The sequence below is a fragment of the Juglans microcarpa x Juglans regia genome, chromosome 6S, assembly GCF_004785595.1.
Source record: "Juglans microcarpa x Juglans regia isolate MS1-56 chromosome 6S, Jm3101_v1.0, whole genome shotgun sequence".
NCBI classification, from domain to species: Eukaryota; Viridiplantae; Streptophyta; class Magnoliopsida; order Fagales; family Juglandaceae; genus Juglans; species Juglans microcarpa x Juglans regia.
The window spans coordinates 16,056,444-16,080,217 of record NC_054605.1 but is presented as its reverse complement, the minus strand read 5'-3'; the positions used below and the strand labels follow the sequence as shown (position 1 = coordinate 16,080,217).

Genomic DNA, 23,774 nt, shown 5'->3' with positions numbered 1-23,774 from the left:
ATTATTCATTATTTATCTACTCCTAATCCAACACTTTATACACTGAATTTATTTTTATTTTATTTTTAAAAAAAATTAATTTTGTTCTTCTTAGATTAATTAAGTTTTTTTATTTATTATCTATATACTACATATTCGATAAGAAAAAAATTAAAAAATTATATATAATATGATGAAAATAATTTTTCTATAGTTATTTGGCTCTACACCACATATTGTTGAGTACAATTTTTTTATTTTAAATTTGTAATTAAAATAAGATAAAGAATTATTCTACTCAACAATTTTATATTATACACTTATTGAAATAAAATAATAATAAAAAATAAAAATAGATATACAGTATAAGACTGCTAATTATAATTTTTATAGGTTAAAATATCCATAATTTTTATGTTTAGTGAATAAGTAATATGATAGGCTGTCACATCAGCAACGCATTTGACGTGGTAATAATTATATTTATAAATTTATTTGTTAATATATTTGAGAATTTTATCACTTTCAACTACTTAAAAGTTTTATACTAATGGATAATAAGATACAATTATTTTACAATATGTTAACGTGACAGTGAAATATTTTAATCTTAAAAAGATCTCACAAAATTAAATTTATAAATTCACATAGATTTATATAATACGTTAGATTATAAAGTTATTTTTATTATAAATTATATATAACGTATTATATGAAATCATATATATTTATGAATTTATTTTTATAAGATATTTTTACGACTGTAACATTTTTTCTTTCATCAAATATTGTAGAAAATAATTATAAAAATATAGTATGTGTATCATTAATTCATATTAATATGAGGGAAAATATTTACAACTATCAATTATGCAACCACCACATAATCGTTTTGAACAAAGTGAATAAAATATAAAACCCACATGAAAAAAATTAATTTTTCAATAGTGGACCTCACTCTTTTTCAAAGCGATTACACGGCGTTTACGCACTTCACGGTTATACGTAGAATTACTCAATTAATATGTGTGATTGGAAGGCCCCGTTTGGATTCAAAATAGATCTCAACTAATCACATCTCATCTAATCATTACAACTTTTTCAAATCTCCTCACAAAATATAATAAACAATTTAATTTTTTTAAATATCAAAACAATAATAATATTAAAAAATAATATTTTAACAATATTTTATTAAACTTTCAACTTTTATATCAACTCATCATATATCAACTCACTATCAAAATCTAACCAGAATCCATGATGATTAATCCAATTTCTTATCAAGACTTCAGTTATATCGCTCACCTTGTTCTATTGATGGTGCCATGCGGCTTATTAAATAGATATATATATATATATATATATATAAATAATGGCGTCTGAAAATATAAAATGTATAGGGGTGAAACCATAAGTTTGTGTTTTAAATTTTTGGGAGAGCTATAGTAGTACTACTATTTGAAAATGAAAAATTATACTGATCATCCTCATATTACACATAATTTTTTAATTTTGTTATCTTATCAAATGTGTGGTACATAAGTGATGAATAGAAAAAAACCAATTAGTTTATGAAAAATAAAAAGAAAAAAGAAAAAAAGGATAATACTCATCATCTCACACCACATTTTACATATTTTAATATTTTTTATTTTATTTTATGTTGCATTTGGATGTTGAACTGATTTGAATTGAGATTAAAGTTAAAAGTTGAATAAAATATTGTTAGAATATTATTTTTTAATAATATTATTATTATGAGATTTGAAAATGTTGAATTGTTTATTATATTTTGTATTATAATTTAATAAAGTTGTAATTATTAGATAAGATGAGTTGAGATAGATTTAAAATCCAAACTAGCCCTTATTCTTGTTAAACTAATTAAGTTATTATGCTTATCATTCATACACCGCATATTTGTTATTGGAAAAATAAAAAATAAAAAATAAAATATGGGTGGTGTGTGATATGTGTGGATGATAAGTAGAATTATTCAAAAATAAATAAAAATAAGTGTAGTATATGGCATGTTAGGATGATAAATAACATAACTCTTTGAAAAATGGTAAGAGGAAATATGTTTGAGTGAGATTTGAAATTTTCTTTTTCTTTTTTTTTTTTTTAAAGAGGGAATGTATATATCTCAAGAATTTTGTAAAAGTACGAGACTAGTAGGTCCCGTTTGGATAGTAAGTGTTTCATTTTATTTAATCATTATAATTTTTTCAATTTTCTATACAAAATATAATAAATAATTTTTAATTTTCAATTTCCAAAATAATAATAATATTAAAAATAATATTTTAATAATATTTTATTTAACTTTCAACTTTCATCTCAATTCACTATTTAAACGACACTTCAAAGTTATGGTTGTACTAATAATTATTTTGACATATATTTTTATTTGGATGCACAAGAGTACTATAACTTAATATTTTGATTTTGCAACTTTCCATTGGCCGTTATTCAAACAAGTGATTAGAATAACATTTTCATATATTAATTATTTTATGTTTAAAAGATGAATTATTATATTCTCATTCATCTACAACACTCACTATTTATGTCATAATTTGATTTTAAATAAAAGTTTTAAAATTTCAATTTTACAAATCAAATATTATCATTTGAATTTCAAACTATGTCATATAAACAGTATGTGGTGTAAAAGTTTTAAAATAATAGTACTTTTAAAATATAGATAAATGGCGAATCTCCTTTTTTTTTCAAAATCATATATATATATATATATATATCTATTTGATGCCTTGTAGATTTGTTATGTAAAATTGGAATATAGTTTAAAAATTTTTGAAACCAGTTTAGATTGAGAGGTGAGTTGAGATAATCTCATTACTATTTACAAATTTTAAGTCACAAATTTCATTACTTTTCACAAATTATTTAAATTTATCTTATCCCGTCTCTCAATCCAAATGGAGTAGTCAATATTACAAAAGAAAATAAAAAGAGACAGCATCTCCAAATTTTATTTATCACCCATTATTTTTGAGTGAGTAACACCGTATATGTAATAAAAAGGTTTTAACAATTACAAAAGTCCAAAAACTAAAGCCTCGTGAAAATACACATACCATGAATGATAAAAACATCGGCATATATCCCCTGGAGGAGCCACGTTAATGTCGAAAGCTTGCCAAGTCATATTTATTTAAGACATTTTTTCAAAAAATAAAAAAAAAATTTAAGACATAACTCTCAAAGAATCAATGTAAGTTGAAGGGTTAAATAATAAACTAGTCTATTTATTTCACACATGTTAAATGCTGATTAAGTTTATTAGTAATGTTTGATACAATTGTAGAGTGTACAAACGTCATATAATCTTTTTAAAAAATAGTGAGATTTACTATTAAAAAAAATATTTTTTTTGTCATATAGATAGATATCATATATATTTATTTTTTATAAATGAATTATATGATGTTTATATACTCCATGATTATAAATATTATTTCTTTAAATTTATAAGACTATCGTTTTGTGAGATAAATAATAATTGTATAAGAAAATATGGTATTAAGTTATAATTATTATAATGATTGGATAAGAAATTGATATGCAAATTATTTATGGATTTGATTTTATTATTATTAATTTTTTGAATATCGTGCTTTTTGGCCCAAACATGCTTTATGCAAGAGGACAATCGTGTGAAAGCCCAAAGGAGACCGAGAACGCCGTTTGGTTACGTAGTTCATAAGAGAAGAGATGAGATTAAATATTTTAGTTAAAATGAGATAAAATATTTTAAATAATAATGAAATTTTATAGTTAAGATGAGATGAAATAATTTATAAAAAAAATATGTATTTAGATAGCGAGATGAAATGAGATAGTTTTTAAGTTTTGGAAATTGAAAAATGTGTAAGTCTCACCATTGATTAGAAAGCCGAAAAGTCACTGTCAGTTCTCACTGTTCACATAATGTTTATGTCAGTTTTGCACTTTTCATATACTGTTTAATGTCGGTATTTACTGTTTATTATTGTTTATTTAAGTGAATATTTTTAAAATTTAGAGATAAAATATAGTGTGTTTGGATAGAGAAAACTATTATGCAGTATAAATGAGATGATCTATATTGTGTAACCAAACTGGGCTGAGACAAAGGAATTGCAGGTTGATTCTGTTGAATGTGGGTATATTAATTGGTAAATATGATATTTACAATTTTAAAGTTTGTAAAATTTGTTTATTTTATAAAAAAATTAAATAAATTTGAGATCAATATGAAAAATTATTTTTTAATAGTGAATCTTCTATATTTTTCAAATTGAATATTTGAGATTTACGTACTCTAAAACTGTATTTAACATATTAATTTACGACTTAGATATTGCCTTAAATTGGTGAACTTGCAAAAAATAAAAAAAATGGTTCACAACTAACATAGTTTATGATTTGTTATTGTCGGATCAAAGGATGCAGTAACATGGTAAATTCATGATCTAAATTATCACAAGGATAATCTTTACCTTCTCTACGAGCTTGAAGATTTTTAAATTGAAAAAGTCTACTATGCCGCTTAAATTTTATTGCTTGATTTAATCATGCGGTGATTTTTTACCGAATGATGAAGAAAGAGATTTAAAATATATTGATGTCTTTTTTTTTTTTTATTTTTTAAAAATATTTAAAAATATTAAAAAAATGTGAATAAAAAAAAAATTAATTTTACAACTAACATAACACTGAATGGTGCTGCTCGGGCGGCATAATAGTATTGCTCTTTTAAATTTAGATCGATATTAAAAAAGATACACCTCACGTGAAAGTCACTGATGGATTAAAGAATAATGCAATCCACCTTTCTTTTTACATTTATTCACTATTTCATTATGTGTTATTAAATTATTGGCACTATTACAGTGCCCGACGCCATTACATGAATAGACATTTTTGTATATGATACACACCAGTATAAAAGGGTAATGTTATTTATTATTTTTTTATTATTTTATAATGCGATATTAAATAATTAAAAATTACTTATTATGTTTTACTTGTTAACTTATTATCTAATATTATATCAAAAAATAATAAGAGAATGATGAGTATAATTTTTTTAAATAAAAATGTACACCGGATAATCTAATATTATTTTTAAATTATTAAAAATTATTTATTATATTTTATTTATTAACGGATCACGTCAAAGAATAGTAAGAGAATAATAATAAAAGCCACAATAAATAAGATTTATCTGATTACAAACTCCAATGGCGAAAAAAAGTCGTTAATCCTCTATCTCACCCATATACAAACTTTCACATTTAGCTGCTTACAAAATCATAAAATCTCATAATATTTAAGGATTATGACAGGTTTAGAGAATGAGTTGGAATAAAATAAAAGTTAAAAATTAAATTAAATATTTATTATTATTATTATTATTATTTTAAGATTTAAAATAATTAAATTATTTATTATATTTTATATAAAATTTTTAAAAAATTATAATAATTAAATAAAATTAATTGTGATGAATTCTGTATTCAAACCTGATCTTAATCATAATATTAAATTTTAATATCAATTAGCAAGCTGATAACACACGTCACAGTTCAGAGCACTGGGTAATTTTTCTGCATTAGAGGTGGACCCACCATACAGGGGTAAAATGGAGATTTCATTACTGAAGAAGAACAGAAAAAGAAAAGGAAAAATCTCCACGGGACAGCGACACCGTACGGCGACCCACAGAATCCACGCCGTGAACCCTCGCGCCCCCCCCCCTTCCCTCCCCCACACACACCAAACGCTGACCCAGACACAGACCCAAAAACTACAAACCCTAATTTCTGATCTCTCCTCTTAATTCTTCGTTCCGGCAAGCTAAAGGAACGATTTTATTTTATTTTTTGAAAAGGAAAAAATGGATACTCATGTTCTTACCATCATAACCTGACCTTTTCGCGAATTGGCCTCCGTGTCCCTGTTCTTCATCTCCAGATTTCCTCACCACTTGTAGCTGCAAAGTGTTGCAACTGGTCCGAGTTTCAAAGCGGTAATTTAAATTTTGTGTTTTTCCATGTTTAATTTCAGCTATAGCAATTACGTGCAGGTAAAAAATTCGTTTTTTTTTTTTTTCCATTCGTTTCATTGTAGGGCTTTGATCTGTAATAAAGTGGGATTTGTAGTAGTAGACAAACCCTTGTCGTATTATCTGTTTGGTTGCCGAGGAAACTTGCGAAAAGATAGAAATCGTTTAAATTTTGAAAAATATGTTAGGGTTTTGGTTGCTGGGAGCGATTCCTTTTTTCTTCTCTGTTTTGATATTCAATCGTGATCAATGAGAATAGTTACTGATGTTTCTCTGGTTTCCCGGGGAACTATCGGACGCAGAAGCACATTATTTGAATTATTTAATTTAGAGTGGTTTTGTTTGTTTGGTACGAAAGTTCCAGAGGAAGATAGTTCCTAATTATATAGGATAGTTCCTAATGATATAGGTGGTTCTCATGTTGTAGCATGGTTTGAGGAATTTTGGTGAAGTGGTGATTCTGTAACATGGGTAGCAGCGAGATTGATAAACAGGCAAAAGAGAAGGAACCGAAGACGCCTCCTCCTGCTGCTACTACTACTACTACGCAGGTCTACTTGAGTAATTCTAAACCTGTCATTTTAAGTTTGAGGCAGTCTCACTCTCATGTAATGTCAAGGTTTTATCTTTTTATCTTTTATTTTTTTTAGGAGCCTTCGTCGAATACTGGTACTAGTGCAGTTAATCCTGACTGGTCAGGATTTCAGGTTAAGTGAAAAAAATTAATTAAGGTAGCTTTGTTTCATATCAGTTTTGGATTTTTTTAACATGGTAGTGTTTTTTTCCTAACAGGCATATTCTCCTATACCTCCACATGGGTTCTTGGCTTCAAGTCCCCAAGCTCCTCCATATATGTGGGGGGTTCAGGTATATGGATTGTGTGTGATTTTTCTGCATTGACGTTATAGAATTTTTATTTTGGTTACAATCATTGAACCTTTTGCTCATAATATTGAATGGGACAATTTGAGTGGCATAATTGACCTTTGAGACTGGTTTATAGACTTCTAAGAATGGAAAGTTGTGGCTGCGTGTTAACAACTTAAATACTCATGTATAAAAATAAAAGTATGTTAGCAACCTATATTAGTACTTATAAAAAAAAACCTATATTAGTCATCACTTTTTCAATGTTTTAATCTAGGGGTGCGAATGAGGCTATGAGCTGACTATGGGATTTGGAAGTTCTCGGGTTCAAGCTCTAGATGAGATGAACTCGTGTGGTCATGTATGCGAGCCCGAGCATGTTAATTTGCCCTTGCCCTTTTGAGCTTATTTTAGTTCAGTTTTCATTTTGGTGTTAGAACAAGTCAATATTGCAAACATGTAACTCATTTGAAAAGTTTATGTGCTTCATTGTGGTCCTGGTTCACTTTTAATGGCTTGCATATATCCCTCTATCTCAAGGCCATGATCCCTTCTTGCTTATTGTGGTGCATTTGGAGAGAACAGATGGCCTTACGTTTCAAGGACTGTGAGATGACATTTGGCTGTACTGCTTTGTTTTCTTAAGTCACTTTTTCGCTATCCTATTAATGCCCTCATCAATATTTATAATTTTCTAGATTTTTGTGCTCTTCCAGTATCTTTGATCTTTGTTGTGTGCTCTATTTTGTAGACTTATGTTCTCGAGTGGCACCCCTTACACTTATTTTAATTACTTTTACTTTAAATAGAAGCCTCCATCTCTATCTTGGTAACATTGCAGAAAGTTTCTTCACGTGCTTGTTCTGGTTGGAAATAACAAGTGTTATATAATGTTTTGCTTGCAGCATATTATGCCTCCCTATGGCACCCCTCCACATCCATACGTGGCGATGTATCCCCATGGTGGCATATATGCTCACCCATCTATGCCTCCGGTATTTTCTCGTGCATCGTGCTTTAGTTGCAGTCTCAAATTCTCACTACATGCTCATGTTCTGCACGTGAATAACTCTGTTTGGTATTCAATAATCTCAAACAGGGATCTTATCCTTTTAGTCCTTTTGCTATGACTTCTCCAAATGGCATGGCTGAGACTTCTGTAAGTCTTCTATGCCATCGCGTCTTATGTCTTGATACTAGAAGGAAATGCCTTCATCTGTCTATGCACATGAAGAGTAACTTTTGAATTTGCTCTTAGGTAAATACACCTGGCAACATGGAAGCAGATGTTAGACCACCATCTGAGGTGAAGGAAAAATTGCCCATCAAAAGATCAAAAGGAAGTTTAGGCAGTTTGAATATGATAACGGGGAAGAATAATGAGCACACTAAAACATCAGGTGCATCTGCTAATGGAGTTTATTCTAAAAGGTGTGTATTGATTGAATGGTTGTGAATTATCTTTGACGATCATTTTATGCCTAGTGTTAGTTGGATGATTTTAACTATTCACTGCTGTTTAAGGGTCCAAGCCAATTATTTAGTGAATGCTTTACATTTAATCTTTTTGGGATTTTGGATGAAAATGAAGGGAGTGGGGGAGCTCTCTCCCCTTTTCAAATTTACCTCTCTACTGTTTCTTTTCAAATTTTGATTGCCATACATTTCACGAAAATTCATGATTATTACTGATTTAATACTTCTCATATTTTCAGTAGTTTAGTATTGATAATTTATCTTTAGAATGTATTTAGGAGTTCCTATGTATACTTCCCTTGTACAGGGGCTATGCCTATTTCCTTCATATATATAATATCTATCTTTTACTGATAAAAAAAAAAAAAAAAGTTTAGTATTGATGGTTTTGGGCTTGAGAATCGTCAGTTGATGTGATGATGCATGTTTCTTTAAGTATAATGCTTAATGGAACTGTCGTTATTAACAAAAATCATCTTGTTCTGATGCTGCATATTTTTGTGAGTATATTAACAATGTTGAATATCATTATTTAATGTTGTTACAAAGTACTTAAACTGTTGAGGAATAATTTGGGACTTGCAGTGCTGAGAGTGGTAGTGAAGGTACAAGTGAAGGAAGCGATGAAAATTCTCAGAGTGTAAGTGCCTTGTCACTCACTTCATTCACTTTGTCGCAGTATGCTGTCAACATGTTATTTGAGCCACATTTGTTGTAGCCATGAGTGCATGTTGGTAAATTCTGGCGTTTTGAAACACACTAGTATGCTGATTATCAATCAAAGACACTAGGTGGGTCTTTGGTCTTATCATTTAACTTTGTAAAGTTGAGGCTTCAGCAGTGTAAATGGATCTATGGAGCTGAACGCCAATAGTTGATAGTAAGGCTTCAGCCGAGTGAGTTGAAAATTCCCCCAAGTGGTTTGAACCAAGAAAACATCAAACGATTACAATGTTAAAAATTCCTTGTGGCTGGGCATCGTTTCTTGTTTTATTTATCATTTTTTTTTAATACTTATAAAAAAAAATTTTGTCAAATTTTTTTTTAACTATTGCTAAGACAGACACGTGGTCAAACACTTATCTCATTAATGCCCCTTTAATCTATACCACAAAAACCTTGCTAGAATTGATTGCTGATTTCCCATCCTGGTGGTCGCAGCATGTGTATAATTGAGAGCAGTTTTGCAGTAGTATTTATTTTTGCTAGTCCTTCAGACTACCGATTTTACTTTTATTTTTCAGTCATTTTGCCACTCATATTTCATCTTTGACTTGTTATTTTTTCATAGGTAAAATAAAATTTTATTGATAGAAGAGAAAAGTGTAGCACAAGTACACAGAAAGTATACAAAGAGAACACCTATTTACAAGTTAGGAACTAGTAATGGATACAAGAAAATCATGAAAACTAATCCCACTGAAGTCAGTAATAGTAGCCCAAAACAATAAGAATCCTTCTACACAACCTCCCTCTGTAGCTCAACCTCCGCACACCAGCTGAGCTGTAATTTTTATTTTAATGAAACGCACGTTTTAAACCAATTGTAAAAATCAAAATTCAGAATAAATTTTACATTTTCTTTATACAGATTAATGAACCAAGTAAAGTAGACTATCGGTGGACCTTGACATTGCAAGAACCACAAAGACACAATGGTTGTTCCACTGCTTCAATCCTTGAATATTCATCTTCTCTGTTTGGCTGGGAAAAATAAAATTAAAGTATGAAAAAAGATTAGTTTCCATGGAAGAGAACTTTGGTTCATAATCATGGGTTCTTTCCAGCAACACAGGACTACTCTTGAATCACCGCAGTTAGCAACTATGATATTGGATGAACAGATTACTGCAACCACAGCTGTAGATCCAATAGTTTCTGGTGCAACAGGGTCAGAAAGCATCGGAGCTTTCATCAATGCCTCTACCAACTTTTCCTCCAACTTCATCATCAAATTTTTGGAAACAACTCGTAACGTAGGTTTTCTCCAACTGCAGTTGCTGATTTTCCCCAATCTTTCCATTGCTTAACTCGTCTGGCTCCAATCTCCTCAGCCAAAGCCAAATGGGTGCACTCACAGCAATAGTTTGCAACCTGCAAGAGGTGACCCTTCACAGATAAGGGAAAGTGGTGGGGGGGGGGGGGGGTAATCGTGGTTTCATCTGGGTGACGGAGAAACCCTTCGCAGAGAAGGGCGAGTGGGGGTGGGGGAATTTTGTCTGGGTGAGGGAGAAGACCCTTCGCAGAAGGGGGGAGGGACTTTGTCTGGGTGAGGGAGAAGGGCAGAACCGTGATGTGGTGCCGAACCGGGTTCTGTCATGTCAGTGTGTGGTGTGTGTTTAGTAGACCGGAGGTTGAGTAGATTAATTCAAACAATAATGTGTTAGAAGAATCTTTTAAGCTCATCCAGAGAATGCTCCCGATCTTCAAAGAACTGCTCATTTCTCCCCATCCAAAGACACCCCATGAGACATAGGGGAATCATTTTTCCATACAGAGGCAATTTGGGGTTTGCCAAGAAGACTTCTCCTGCATGCAAGATGACCCACCACCCTTCTAGACAGCTCCCATGCAACTCCGATCCTGTTAAAAATGTCATCCCACAAAATCTTGGCCACCTCACAATGTAAAAGTAAATCATCCACGGTATCCCCATTTTTCTTACACATATAAACACCAATCAATAACAATGTCTCCTTAGTTATTAGGGGGCAAAGCATATACAATCAAACACAAATTAAGCACTCTTTTTACCTGAAAGCATAAACGAGAATGATAATGACTAGAATAAAGTTTTGAGTATATTATTGAAAATCTTGAGTTTTTTCTTTTTTTTTTTTTTATAAGTAATGATATTATATATATATATATCAATAGGAGTAACCAAATACACTGGATGTATACAAGAAAACACCTAGCCTTTGATTTTTTTCTATGTGTATGCTGAGTTAAAATATCATCTAAAGTTTTTGTTCGACTTCCCTGCCTTATGGTTAGTCTAGAGTGAGCTTCTAAAGATGCATTCTACCAATGGTTAACTGAAGATGGCGTGTCACTTGTCCAGATTAATATTTATGTCTGCCATCATCACTTGGAGCAATCTCTTGAATAGTTATTTTTTGCCTTTTGTACCCTTCTCTTCCTTTCCAGTTAAAGTAAAAGTCTTGCATCTTAATTTATTTGGTTTTATAGGACTCACAACTGAAGTCAGGGGGCGGGCAAGATTCTTTTGAAGGTTCAATAATTTTCTATTATCAAAGAATGAAGCACAAATTATTATTACCTTTTTTGTTCTGCTGTTCTATAGCTTCAATAATATATGATGATGAAGAACCTGTGTTCTTTTACAGCTGAAGCATCTCAGAATGGCAATTCTGTGCATGGTCCTCAAAATGGAGGACCAAATACACCTCACACAATTGTGAATCAAGCAATGGCCATGGTGCCGTTGTCAGGTGCTGCTGCTCCTCCCTTAGCTGTTGCTGGTCCCACCACAAATCTAAATATTGGAATGGATTATTGGGGTGCTCCAACTTCCTCAGCCGTACCTGCAATGCGTGGGAAGGTTCCTCCTACTCCTGTTGCAGGAGGAGTTGTTACTGGATCACGGGAAAGTGTTCAGTCACAGCTTTGGATACAGGTTAATCTGAGTTCATGAATTGCTGAATTCAACTTCACTTCAGTTACTTAAATCATGGCTGTTCTCTAATAAGATCTCATTAATTGAGTGTTACAGGCTATCCACAATCAATAATATGAGCCTGTATAGGCTGTGAACGCTAATCTGATGTTGATGAATTGTTTAATTTACACTTCACCTGACTTGCTCAAATCAACTGTTTTTTCTCTAAATACCCTGTTAATATACTAGTTTTTGGTGATTTGCATTTACTAAGCAACCTCTAATAGGCCTGAAGAAAGCATTTAGTCATCGATAAAATCCTTTGTGATTTGCTCATTGAGGGTGATATGCTCTGCTAAACTGCAGCTGACATGCATATTGCATTGCTTTACTCATTCAGCTTCATCTTATGCTCGTAGAATTTTCTAAACAAACCAAATTACTTTGTCGTACTGTTGCCGTCTCTCCAATTTTGGTCAGTCCCACTTGTTTACCATCCTGAAAAGTCATATTTCCCCTGTTTTTATATTATAGAGGTAAACAATGGGAGGAAGATATTGGAGAAGTAAATATAAATGATACCTTATCATCTTAATTAGTGTTAAGTGAAGGAGATTGCCAACTTATGGAAACCAACCTCTATCCCTTTTTCTGGTCCTTGTTCTTGTTTTTCACTTGCTCATTGGAAGTTAATTTTTCAGCAAATTTATCCTGGTCTTGTTACTAGTTCATTACTTCGAAATGAAGTTCTAAAATAAGGTTACAGCTTTGATTTTGAAGTTGGTTAAATGTAATGCTTAATGGTTGATATTTAAGGATTGGTTAAATGTAATGCTTAATGGTTGACATTTAAGGATTGGTTAAATGTAATGTGCAGCTTAGCTTCCCCGCTTCATTTCTTCCCAATTTATTGATTAAATCCTTGGTCATGAATTGGGCATAAATGGAATGGCGACTAATTTTGGTTCACATCACGACACATTCTCTTTTTCTAAAGCCTCAGCAATTATATGTATGTTATACTGCATATTTACTTGACTTGTTTATGTGGACTCAGGATGAAAGAGAGCTTAAGAGACAGAGAAGGAAGCAATCAAATAGAGAATCAGCCCGTCGATCCAGGTTACGCAAGCAGGTAAGGAAGTGCCCTTTTAATTGTTTATTCTCTGGCTACCTTGGATCACTTACTGATATATGAATTCAATGATTGTGGGTGCATGTTTTTTGAGTCAGGCGGAATGTGATGAGCTTGCACAGCGTGCTGAAACCTTGAAAGAAGAAAATGCCAGTCTCAGATCAGAAGTGAGCCGGATCAGGAGCGAGTATGACCAGCTTCTTGCAGAGAATGCCTCACTCAAGGTGATGGTTGGGTCTGGGTTTGTTTTAATGGGTGTCTTTGGTCTCTTTACCAACATCCACCTAGTTGTAAGAATTGAGTCTTGGTTTGGTTTGTAAGAATTAGCGTCGGGAGTATGGTAGAAGTTCATATCTACATGGACATTTGGATTCCATATATCGCAGGAGCAGCATTTAGAACATAGTTGACAAAAGCCAATGGAGTCTAACTACTTTTAACATCGACACACCCGCCCGGTCCCTACCCTTTCTTCTCTTCCTCTAAAAGCTATAAGCTTTCTGCTTGCTTAAATTTGCTTGCTCGCTCAGTTTTTAAAATTTTGTTTCTGCAGGAGAAACTTGGGGAAGCTCCTGGGCATGAAGATCCAAGGTCTGGTAGGAAGGACCAACATTTGAGTGGCGACACTCAACAGACTAGGCAAACAGAGTAGTCACTAGGACGAAGCTACCTCGCTTTACGCTGCTTTCCAGGAGCATAACCTAACCAATTAGCAACCTATTTGGAATAGAATGTAGTTTAAACTATAATAGTTGACCTTTTATAGTGTTAGGATCTGTTTATTTCATATCATTCCTCATTCATAATTTGGCTTCTCTTTTAACATTTTAAGACCCATGATGGTGTGTAAAGTGTGAGACTTGTGTCACTACCCGTAACTGTTTTAAAAGGGTGGTATTCACGCTTAACCCTGTAATAGATTGGTTAATCAAAGTGTAACTTGGATGGAATTAATGAACTCAATTAGGTTTTACTTATTTATTTTTTTCACGTTCAACTTATGCACTTGTGCAGTTTCCAATCTTCCCTTTATTTGTTGTCTTGCAATCTTCTTGTTTCACCATCTTTATGGCGATTGATGGCAGGGCGATGGTGGACCTAATTGTTGGTTTAGTTGCATGAGAGGTAAGAAGTAAGAATACATCCCATTAGTGCTCAGATTATATCTGAAAAGAAATATCAAATTCTTTCTTAGTCCACTAAAACATAAATTACTATTTGCATTAGGGAAAAAAAGTACGGCCTGGTTTGGATAGTGAGTTGAGATGAGTTGTGAATAGTTTGTGAATAGTAGTGAGATATTTGAGTTGAGATTATATGAGATGAGGTGTTGGAAATTGAGATAAAAATTGAATAAAAATATTATAAAGTTAAAATATTGTTAGAATATAATTTTTTAATATTATTTTTGTTTTGAGATTTGAAAAAATTGAATTGTTTTTTTTTATGTTTTCTCTGAAAGTTTTAAAAAGTTGTAATAATTAGGTAATGATTAAATGAAAAAGTTAAAAATTTGAAATTAAAAAGTGTCTGTATTTGAATTGTTTGAAAATTGAAAATTGAAAAGTGTTTGGATATTTAGATGAGATGAAATGAGGTGGAAGCATTTCTCTCTCCAAATCAGGCCTAAGTGATGTTTGAGTTGGTTTTTTTTTTTTTTAATTTTTATTCTTCTCTCTACTCCATAACCTAGAAGGCTATAAGATTACGGTTATGAAGGCTATAAGATTACCATCTTAAATGAGACAACACATCAATTGCCATCTCAAATTCATCTAGAAGCTTCTTTCTTTCTTTCTTCTTCTTCTTCTTCTTCTTCTTTTTTTTTTTTTTTTTTTTTTTTTTTTTTTTTTTTTTAAATTAATGTCCAAGCCCAACAAATCTTGCCACGACCAACCCAACAAACCTATATAATTTATAGATTGAAAAATTAACTTTTACCACCAAAACCTATCAAATTCTAGAAGGAATAGGAATATAGGATAGGATAAAATACAGATTATACGTTGAATTTTTATTATATTCTAATTACGTGTTGTTCTTGTACATGTTTCATGGACTTGGGATATGCTTATTTATATCCTCAATAAAATCTTTATTTTTCTGAAAACGATGTTTTAAGATGGATATGTGTTTTATGTAAAGAAATCACAGCCATTGTTCTGAGGATGATTGTAATTTAAGATATTTTAAATGGTAACATACCTTTAGAATATTATTTTTATTTTATTTTGTATAAATAATTTTCTAATAAATAAAGAGTAAGACATATTAGAACAAATTAGACAAATACTATGAAACTTTTAAAGACCAATAGTGACGTGTGATTCTCCTAATCTATCCCATTAATATCCATTATGAACGTTGTTTTTCTAAAAAGGGTAATGTTATATACACTGGAGTATACAATTTTCGTGTACTTTCCTAAACAAGAGTGAGGTTATTATTAAAAAATTAATTTTTTTATATAAATATTAGATTTATTTATTTATTTTTTTTAAAAAGTATGTAGAAACTGCACGTTCCAAAATTATAAATATTATTTTAAATTAATGTGGTGTTTTCACTGTTTTGGTTTTTTTATTTATTAAAAAACAACATAAATAGTAGAATTTTAATAATAAACTATTTCTAAAAAATAAAATATTGAACAATAAAACAGAAAATGGCATTCGTGATAGTTTGCGATGAAATAAACCAACTGTTCTAACCACCAAAACTCTGACCATCTGAATCTCTCTCTCTCTGTGGGTGAGTTTCAGAACCCTAGTCCTCGGACCCTAAAGAATGCAGATTTCGGGAGCTATCAGCGACGTGTTGGTGGCACTTCCATCGGTGGTTAGTCTCAGGTCTCCAGAACTCAGGCACTTGAACACGCTCTACGATTCCAAGAACTTCCTTTCTGCTGGACTCCCCAAGGTATATGTGCTCCTCTATCGTTTTTCCCTGCGGTTTTTCATACATGGTAATCTGCACACTATGAATCCATTACGTTGCGTTTGGTTTGTAAGAAAACTTGGGAAAGTGAAAAGCAACGTAATTTCTTCTTTGATGTTTAATTTCTTTATTTTGGGAGTGGGGAAACGTCTACGGTTGGACTGCTGAAAATTGAAATGATGGCTATGGTTTGTTTGGTTGCTGAGAAATGGTAGCGAGAGGAAAGAAAGATTTGAAAGCTTTTCGACCGAGTTTTTTCTTTAGCAGGGAAAGTATTTACCATCTGGGTTTATCTTTAGCCCCTCTCGCTTTAAGAACGTTTTTCATTTGTTTTTTGTTAACACCATTTTACCTTTACATATACTTAATTTTTGAATGTATAATTGATTTATTATTTGAGTTTCCGTTTCACCGTTGTCCTGTACAATGGGAAAGTATCTGGTTGCCAAGCACAAGTGCGCGAGTCCGATCTTGAGAGCTACTTCCTACAAAATGCTGAGGGTAGGACAGTATCCAAGCAACCCTTATTTTCTTTTGAGAAAAGCATCCAAGCAAACCCTGAGTATTTTGTAATGACCCTTTTATGTATCAAAGTAAGGTAGAGAGTTTTTTTCACTGTAGTGAATTATTGGTGCTTGATACATTTTGATTTTACTTATAAAAAGTTTTACGTAACCATCAAAATAAATATAGTGTCGAGTAAGATTTTCCTTTTCCTGATTAGGCTAGTCCCGTTTAACTAAATAATAAAAAATAAAAAGTTGACTATCTGTCAATGAATTTAATTGGACTAGAGGTTTTCAAGAAGTGATATCTATTGACCAGATCAATTGCCTCTACCTATACATGTTGTCGTATGTATCCACTAGTTGGCCTCTGGTTGCTGGAAGTTTGACTGCTTATTATATATGGATTCTATGTAAACACTGATCGTGATTTTGAAGTGGAAAATATGTAGATATTGATTGAATGATAAAATTCTGTTAAGAGTATCGTAACTAATACATGAGGCATTTTGTTGAATGCTAACACCCTACCAAAATTTTCTTGTTTTATTGTTGATAAAATGTTGGGTAGGAAAATGAAGAGATGGAATTCATCTCTTATGTACTTTTGGTTTAGTGACCTCAGAACATAAGTTTTTCATATAATTGGGCCTAATAAAACGATGCGGCTTAATTGTTTAACGATAAAAATATTATGTGCTTCATTTATATGAGATTGTAGTTCTACAGTGGCAAAAGCAAAGCAAAGTCATTAGATTCAACACTTGCCAGTTTGAGGGTTAGAGAAAATAGCAAGTGAATTTGTGAGTTAAATATTTACACTTTAGACCATTTCTTACTCTTATTGGTATCATAAATCACGATCCAAAGGTCCACTCTAGAGAGAGTTGCAACCTTCATGCAAAATTCCCTACTATACTGCTTGCAGATTCATGCGTTGTATCAGGGTATTTGACATTCTTCATTCCTACCCTGTTTTCTGTGTCTCAAGCATTATACGTTCTTTTCCAGAGCTGTTCTTCATTTTGCATTCCCAAGCTTGGAACTGGACTGCACAAATTTCGAGCAAGAGGCTTCGCCGTGAAAGCCTTAGGGGAGTCAAGTGATGAGTTAGTGCCAGTCGCTCCTCTTGAATTTGAATCCCCGGTCGGCCAGCTTTTGGTTCAAATTTTGCAAACCCATCCTCATCTGCTGCCTGCAGCAATTGATCAGCAACTTGAGAACCTTCAAACTCATAAAGATGCTCAGATAGAAGAAATTTCATCTGAAGATCTCCTCAACAAGTAAGTTATGTGGTTTCTGCTCCCTAATAATTAATATTATATTGTTACCTGATCAAATTAATGAGAAGTCTTCATTATAGGTCTGGGCTTTAAATAAATTTAAATAAGCCTTTTGACTTCAGAAGAAGCACTTAATATTTTAATGTTAAATTGGGGCTTGGATTTCAAATTTTCAATGCAATGAAAAACTTCAAAAACTGTGCTAGGAAATGGGCCCGGTATTATTATTTTTTTTATAAGTAAAAATTTATTAATACCAATAGGTGTAGCCAAGTATGCTGAACGTATACAAGATAAAACACCTAGTTGGGGTGCAAAAAAGATACAAGGAACAATAAACCCTACAAAGCCCTAGCCCAACAACAAACCCATCTAGGAAAATGAACCTAACAAAGCCCTAGCCCAAGCCCAAAAAATGCACCTACCCCAAACCACCACCAGTGCACCAATGCCTACCCCACCAAACCATATTTTGCCCATATACCAAGCCACTGTAAATTCCCCAACACACTGGTCCTACTAACAATATACAATTGGTTATGTCTTCCCTCTGGTCCTCCTTCGACTTGAACTACCTCCCTTATTGTCATAGTCGATTGCCCAAGTAAGACGCTTTAGCTCTCTGCTCTTCTTAGATCTTGATTTTGTGCCAAGTACATGTCCCGTCTCTATTGCAGTGAGTAGTGCTATGAATTGGTCCTCAACAGGTAATTCCCACACACTGTTGTATCTCATTTACCTTGTCCAAAACCCAATTCAATGATGAATTATCTATATTGCTAATTGGTGGGAGAGATATCAAGGGGAAAACATCTTCTGCAGACTCCGCTCCGAACTGTGGACTAGGCCCTAAAAATTCCACCTTGCAAGGCACCAATGACAACCCCGTCCCTTCCTCCATACCAGTTCCTAAAACTCGCGTCTCCTCCACAGCGCTATTGATGTTGTCACCACCTTGGCCAAAGTTATGTGTTGACCCGCAAGATGCTTGAATAGGTACACTGGTTCCCTCCGACATGGGTGGTGGAACCCTGGTCGCCATTTGGAGTTTGGGGTTAGTGGAAACTCCCCAAAACTTGGGAATACCTCAGGTTCTGTCGTGGGTGCTGTTGATTCAACGAAAAGAGCATTGGTTGTGCAACTCATCGGCAATTTTTGGGTCACCTTTGGTGAGGGGCAGTCCGTTTCAGTTGTCTCCACGTCAATGCCTAACGTAGAACCCACTTCGAATATAGATGACCCGCTTCTCCTTTTGGCCCTCCACACTCGCCTGGGTCTAGATATTGAAACCGGGCCAAACCTAACTTTCTTTTTTCCTTTATCTAATTTATTATTTTTTAGCATTCGGCCCATCACTTAACACACAAAGCTCGCCCTTATTGGGCCTTACAGCACCCATTACCACCTCTTAGCACACCTAGCCCTTCAATTTTTTCTGATAACGTAGCAACTGCTGGCTTCAACTCAGCAAGCTGGTTTTGCATCTCTTTTAATATACAGTGCATGCCATTGGGAAGACCCAAACCATCCAAGTCGAACCCCTTCTGACTTGGAATATTTCCATGTACAATCTGCAGAGGCTGCAAACCCCTTTAACTGCTTCCCTTCTTGCCCCTATTAGCAAATTGATTCACCGAAGCAAGACCCGTATTTAGAGCTTCTTCATATGATCGCCTCAACACCATGGTTGCGCTCGGGTCTTTTTGTTTCAAACCCATATTGTTGTTCTCATGATCAGATAAATTCTGTTGGCTTTTCCCTGATGCCCCATCTCCATGATTGCGAGGAAAAAGATCAGCGAATTTGCGCAACTTGACAACAAATTTCTCCCAACCTGTACCTTCATATCCTTCCTGAATGACTAGAACCCCCCGCTGACCTCCTCCTCCATATTCAGTTATAGATAAGAATCTGCCATGTACATTGGAGCATCTTTGAGCCACGAAGGCTCTATTTCCTTCACGCATGTGTTTGATGAATTCCGATTTTCTTGAAACATGGCTTCCACTGTATCCACCAGCCACCTTATACCGCTACATCCCATAACTAGAGACATCCAAACCCTTCTACTCTTCTCCACAATTTTTATTGAGGACCTCCATTTCTCTAATTAAAATTCGAAAGTATTGGGCCCGGTATTGATAGAATAACATTAGCATTAATATGATGTGTTGCAGTGTACTTGATGGAGGTATGTGATAGAGCTTCCCCTTAAAAACCGACTTGCGAGGGGAAGGTACCCCGGAGCTTATTATATACATATGGTTAAGCTTGCATTTAAGTCACATGGGACACTTGGATCGTAACAATACTATCTGCTCCACAGCCAACGTCCACAAAGACTCACTTTATCAATACTCACCTGATGCTAGCCCATTCTCTTTTGACAGCTCCATTCACTTATCAACATTCAATGAGTTAGCATTATACTTATACATGGTACCAAAACATTTTTAATCTAGTCTCTGGGATGTCCCCTCTGAGAGCATTGGCTTCATCAAAAGCCTAGCCAAATGCAAAATATGATGAATTTCATCAAAACATAGCTGCATTGGATTAGCTAAAAGGATGAGTGAGAAGTTTTGAGCTACAGTAAATGGATGGGTTCCTTCAAATTTGAAGGGTTACTGTTCATCAACCAAATATATTTTTTATTCCAGTTTAATCCCAAATAGCTGCATTGTGACTTAGCCTCTTGCTCATACTTATGGAGACATACACATGCAAGTGTGGAAGACGTCCTTGGTATTTTTTTTTATTCCTGATAAAAGCTACAGATACTGCCAGCATTTTTTTTATTCCTAATAAAAGCTACAGACAGCTTTGTGAGGTGTTTTTGCTAAAATCCATTGAAAATTAGTTTGTGAAATGTGTTTGTTGGGTAATTAGGTTGAGGTAAAAAATTAGTTGGGAAACAATAATTTAAGTATCAAATTAAATTATTAATGTACATATGGTTAGTGTAATTACAAAATATGAAAAAAAAAATTAAAAAAATTATTATTAACAAAATAATATTATATTATTATTTTGATGAATCCAATGGCTAATCCAATGTAGAGTTATGGATATGAAGGTTTTGAATTTATGGAAAACATGTACTTTTCATCAAATTTTGAAGATGATTTTGATAAAGCCAATGCCAATGCTCTGAGACTCAACCACAAATTTGCAACTCATTCAATGAATCAATTCCATACTGAATGGGCTACATTTGGTCCCGTACTTGATGTGGTGGCTGTCTCTGGTACCAAATGATACAAACCTTTAGGTAGAACTCATCCTTGAAAACTTGCTTGCAATGGGAGGTTGTCCAAGAGCTTACACAAATTTTTAAGCTTGCACTTAAGCCTTGGGGAACACTTTGGATTATAACAGTATAAAAACGCATATCATATTTATTGAGATGCTTAGTTTTAATTTCATTAGGAAGTGACAGATGCAGGTAAAAACAGTAAAGCATATATGATTGAATATCTACGGGCAACTAGAAAGAACCTGATGTCATTTTGGGAATGAAGTATACTCTTATGGGTATATGCTAATATTTCGGGAGATTCCAATGCTCTCTTAGGTTACCGGTAGAATTGCATTAGGGTTAATAGATTTCAGGTTCCTTTCTGGAAGTATAGCAAACTAATATAAGTGTGTCTATACATACATATTGATTGTGATGCTAATTTCTGGAGTCTCAAAGAGATGACCAGAAATAATCAATACAGGAAAAACAATAAATTAATATATGAAATGATCCCGAGGATAAATAGAACTTGAGGTCATTGTTGTTTGAGATGCAGTATTGTCTTTGGGTCATGGTTGTAGTTGAATTTAATGGTGTCCCTTCTTTTGAGGGATTTCGTCAATATGGATTATTAATACCACGCTTCCCCAGCTTTCAATCATCACTCATAATGTATGTATAGATTCAAGTCTGATAGTTGACGTGATGGCTGCTTGACTGCCGCACCTCCAGATTGAAGAAACGTTCTCTGTGTTATCCATTATAAGTACAAATGCCATTCCTACGGTCTCTGAACGACTGTATCGCTACCCTTCAAATTGACAGCATTCCTTGCTAAGACTGCAACCTACACGGGCATCATTCCCATTTTTGCCTCTCCATGAATTGCTTAACAGTAATACCATTACTGTATCTCCATCATCAATGCAATTATGTTCCCATCACCACCACCTTATAACTCGCATTAGACAACCACACTATTCACGGCTTCCCCATGAACTGCCAAATAATTGACACTTCCACTAGCAGCACCACTTTTTGCTTAATATACTGAATTTTGGTGCATGCATTGACCATAAAAAGTGCTGATAAAAATAGATCAAAGCAATCCACATCTTTTACATATCTGTTGGCTTGCATCCATGTATGTATTTTTCCTTTGTTTATAATTTGCAACGGCTTCCTACTAATTCTTCAATTGCTGGTAATATGAAGTAACTAATTTGAACGAAAATTGTGGATGTTAGGAGAATTGCTGAAGTGAGAGAGAAAGAAAGGCGTAAGGCGCTAGAAGAGATAATATACTGCTTAATTGTACAAAAATTTATGGACAATGACATTTTGCTGATCCCCAAGATATCAGAAACTTTGGATCCTACTGGCCGAGTGGATTTTTGGCCAAACCAAGAGCAGAAACTAGAATCTGTTCATTCTCCTGAAGCATACGAGATGATACAGAGCCACTTATCTCTCGTTCTTGGGGAACGAGTTGTCGGCCCCCTTGATACGACTGTTCAGATCAGCAAAATAAAACTTGGAAAGCTGTATGCTGCTTCAATAATGTATGGGTATTTTCTAAAAAGAGTTGATGAGCGATTTCAGCTTGAAAGAACGATGAAAACCATTCCTGATGGTTCTAGTAAAGACCGGGTAAGTTTCGAAGATCCTGCTCCATTAAAACAGCTCTGGGATCCTGATTCCTTGATCCGTGTTTTACCCAATGATGGTGGTGAGAGTGACAAGGTAGGTTTCATGGATGATGGTGAGGGCAAATCGTATCAACTGAGATCCTATGTTATGTACTTGGACGCAGAGACTCTTCAGAGATATGCTACTATAAGATCGAAAGAAGCTATTTCTTTGATTGAAAAGCAGACACAAGCCCTGTTTGGGAGGCCTGACATCAGGATAGCTGAGGATGGTTCAATCGACACATATAATGATGATGTACTTGGAATTACTTTCAGTGGATTGACAATGTTAGTCTTGGAAGCAGTTGCATTTGGATCATTCCTATGGGATGCAGAAAGCTATGTCGAATCCAAGTACCACTTTCTTAAAAGCTAGAAACAGTATCAGTATCATTCAGATCTATTAATGCTCACTGAGGCTGTATAGTTTGTAATGTATAGCGGATGATTTAATGGGTTTCCAATATTTACAAGAGATACTTTGTTCATCCAATACATTAAAATTTAGAGAATCTCATAACGAGTCAAAAGTCTTGGCCTAAACTATTTGAATTAGTCAGGATGAACTGGGAAGGCAAAAATACAAAGGAGAGTTTTCTACCTCCATGTAATACCTATAAACAGGCGAGACTGTCTTTTGAATTAAATGTAAAAAATGGTTCGTTTCCCCCTCTCTGTCTCCCTCCAGTTGGACATTATCCTCTTTCTCATAGGAAGCCAAGTTATTTTCATTAATATATATATATATATATATATTTATAATTTTTTTCATATTGGGCCCTGTGATTCTTAGCTTTTCTTTCAATAATAGTATCTGATATTGGGTGTAATTTTCTTCTATTTAATCATGTGGGTTGGTATTATGTTGGCAACTGACCCCCTGATGTGTGGAATTTTTCTCCTTCTCTTCCACTGCCTATTGCATAGGGAAAAAAGATAGTAGTATTGTAACCCCTTAATA

The 23,774-nt window shown here is 33.5% G+C and overlaps 2 protein-coding genes across 2 annotated transcripts; both read left to right on the top strand.

Annotated features, from left to right (window-relative positions):
* The first annotated feature begins 5,691 nt into the window (after window positions 1–5,691).
* LOC121237141 (bZIP transcription factor 16) lies at window positions 5,692–14,132 on the top strand. Its single transcript, XM_041133740.1, has 13 exons — window positions 5,692–6,019; window positions 6,483–6,606; window positions 6,706–6,762; window positions 6,848–6,922; window positions 7,828–7,917; window positions 8,022–8,081; window positions 8,181–8,353; window positions 8,984–9,038; window positions 11,591–11,633; window positions 11,749–12,038; window positions 13,078–13,155; window positions 13,254–13,379; window positions 13,709–14,132. The coding sequence occupies exons 2-13, from the start codon at window positions 6,523–6,525 to the stop codon at window positions 13,805–13,807; spliced, it is 1,230 nt and encodes a 409-aa protein (XP_040989674.1). The 5' UTR covers window positions 5,692–6,019; window positions 6,483–6,522; the 3' UTR covers window positions 13,808–14,132.
* Window positions 14,133–15,835: 1,703 nt separating this feature from the next.
* Window positions 15,836–23,394, top strand: LOC121237140 (UV-B-induced protein At3g17800, chloroplastic). Its single transcript, XM_041133739.1, has 3 exons — window positions 15,836–16,074; window positions 17,610–17,881; window positions 22,370–23,394. Exons 1-3 carry the CDS (start codon window positions 15,943–15,945, stop codon window positions 23,187–23,189), a joined length of 1,224 nt encoding a protein of 407 aa, XP_040989673.1. The 5' UTR covers window positions 15,836–15,942; the 3' UTR covers window positions 23,190–23,394.
* The last annotated feature ends 380 nt before the right edge of the window (window positions 23,395–23,774 follow it).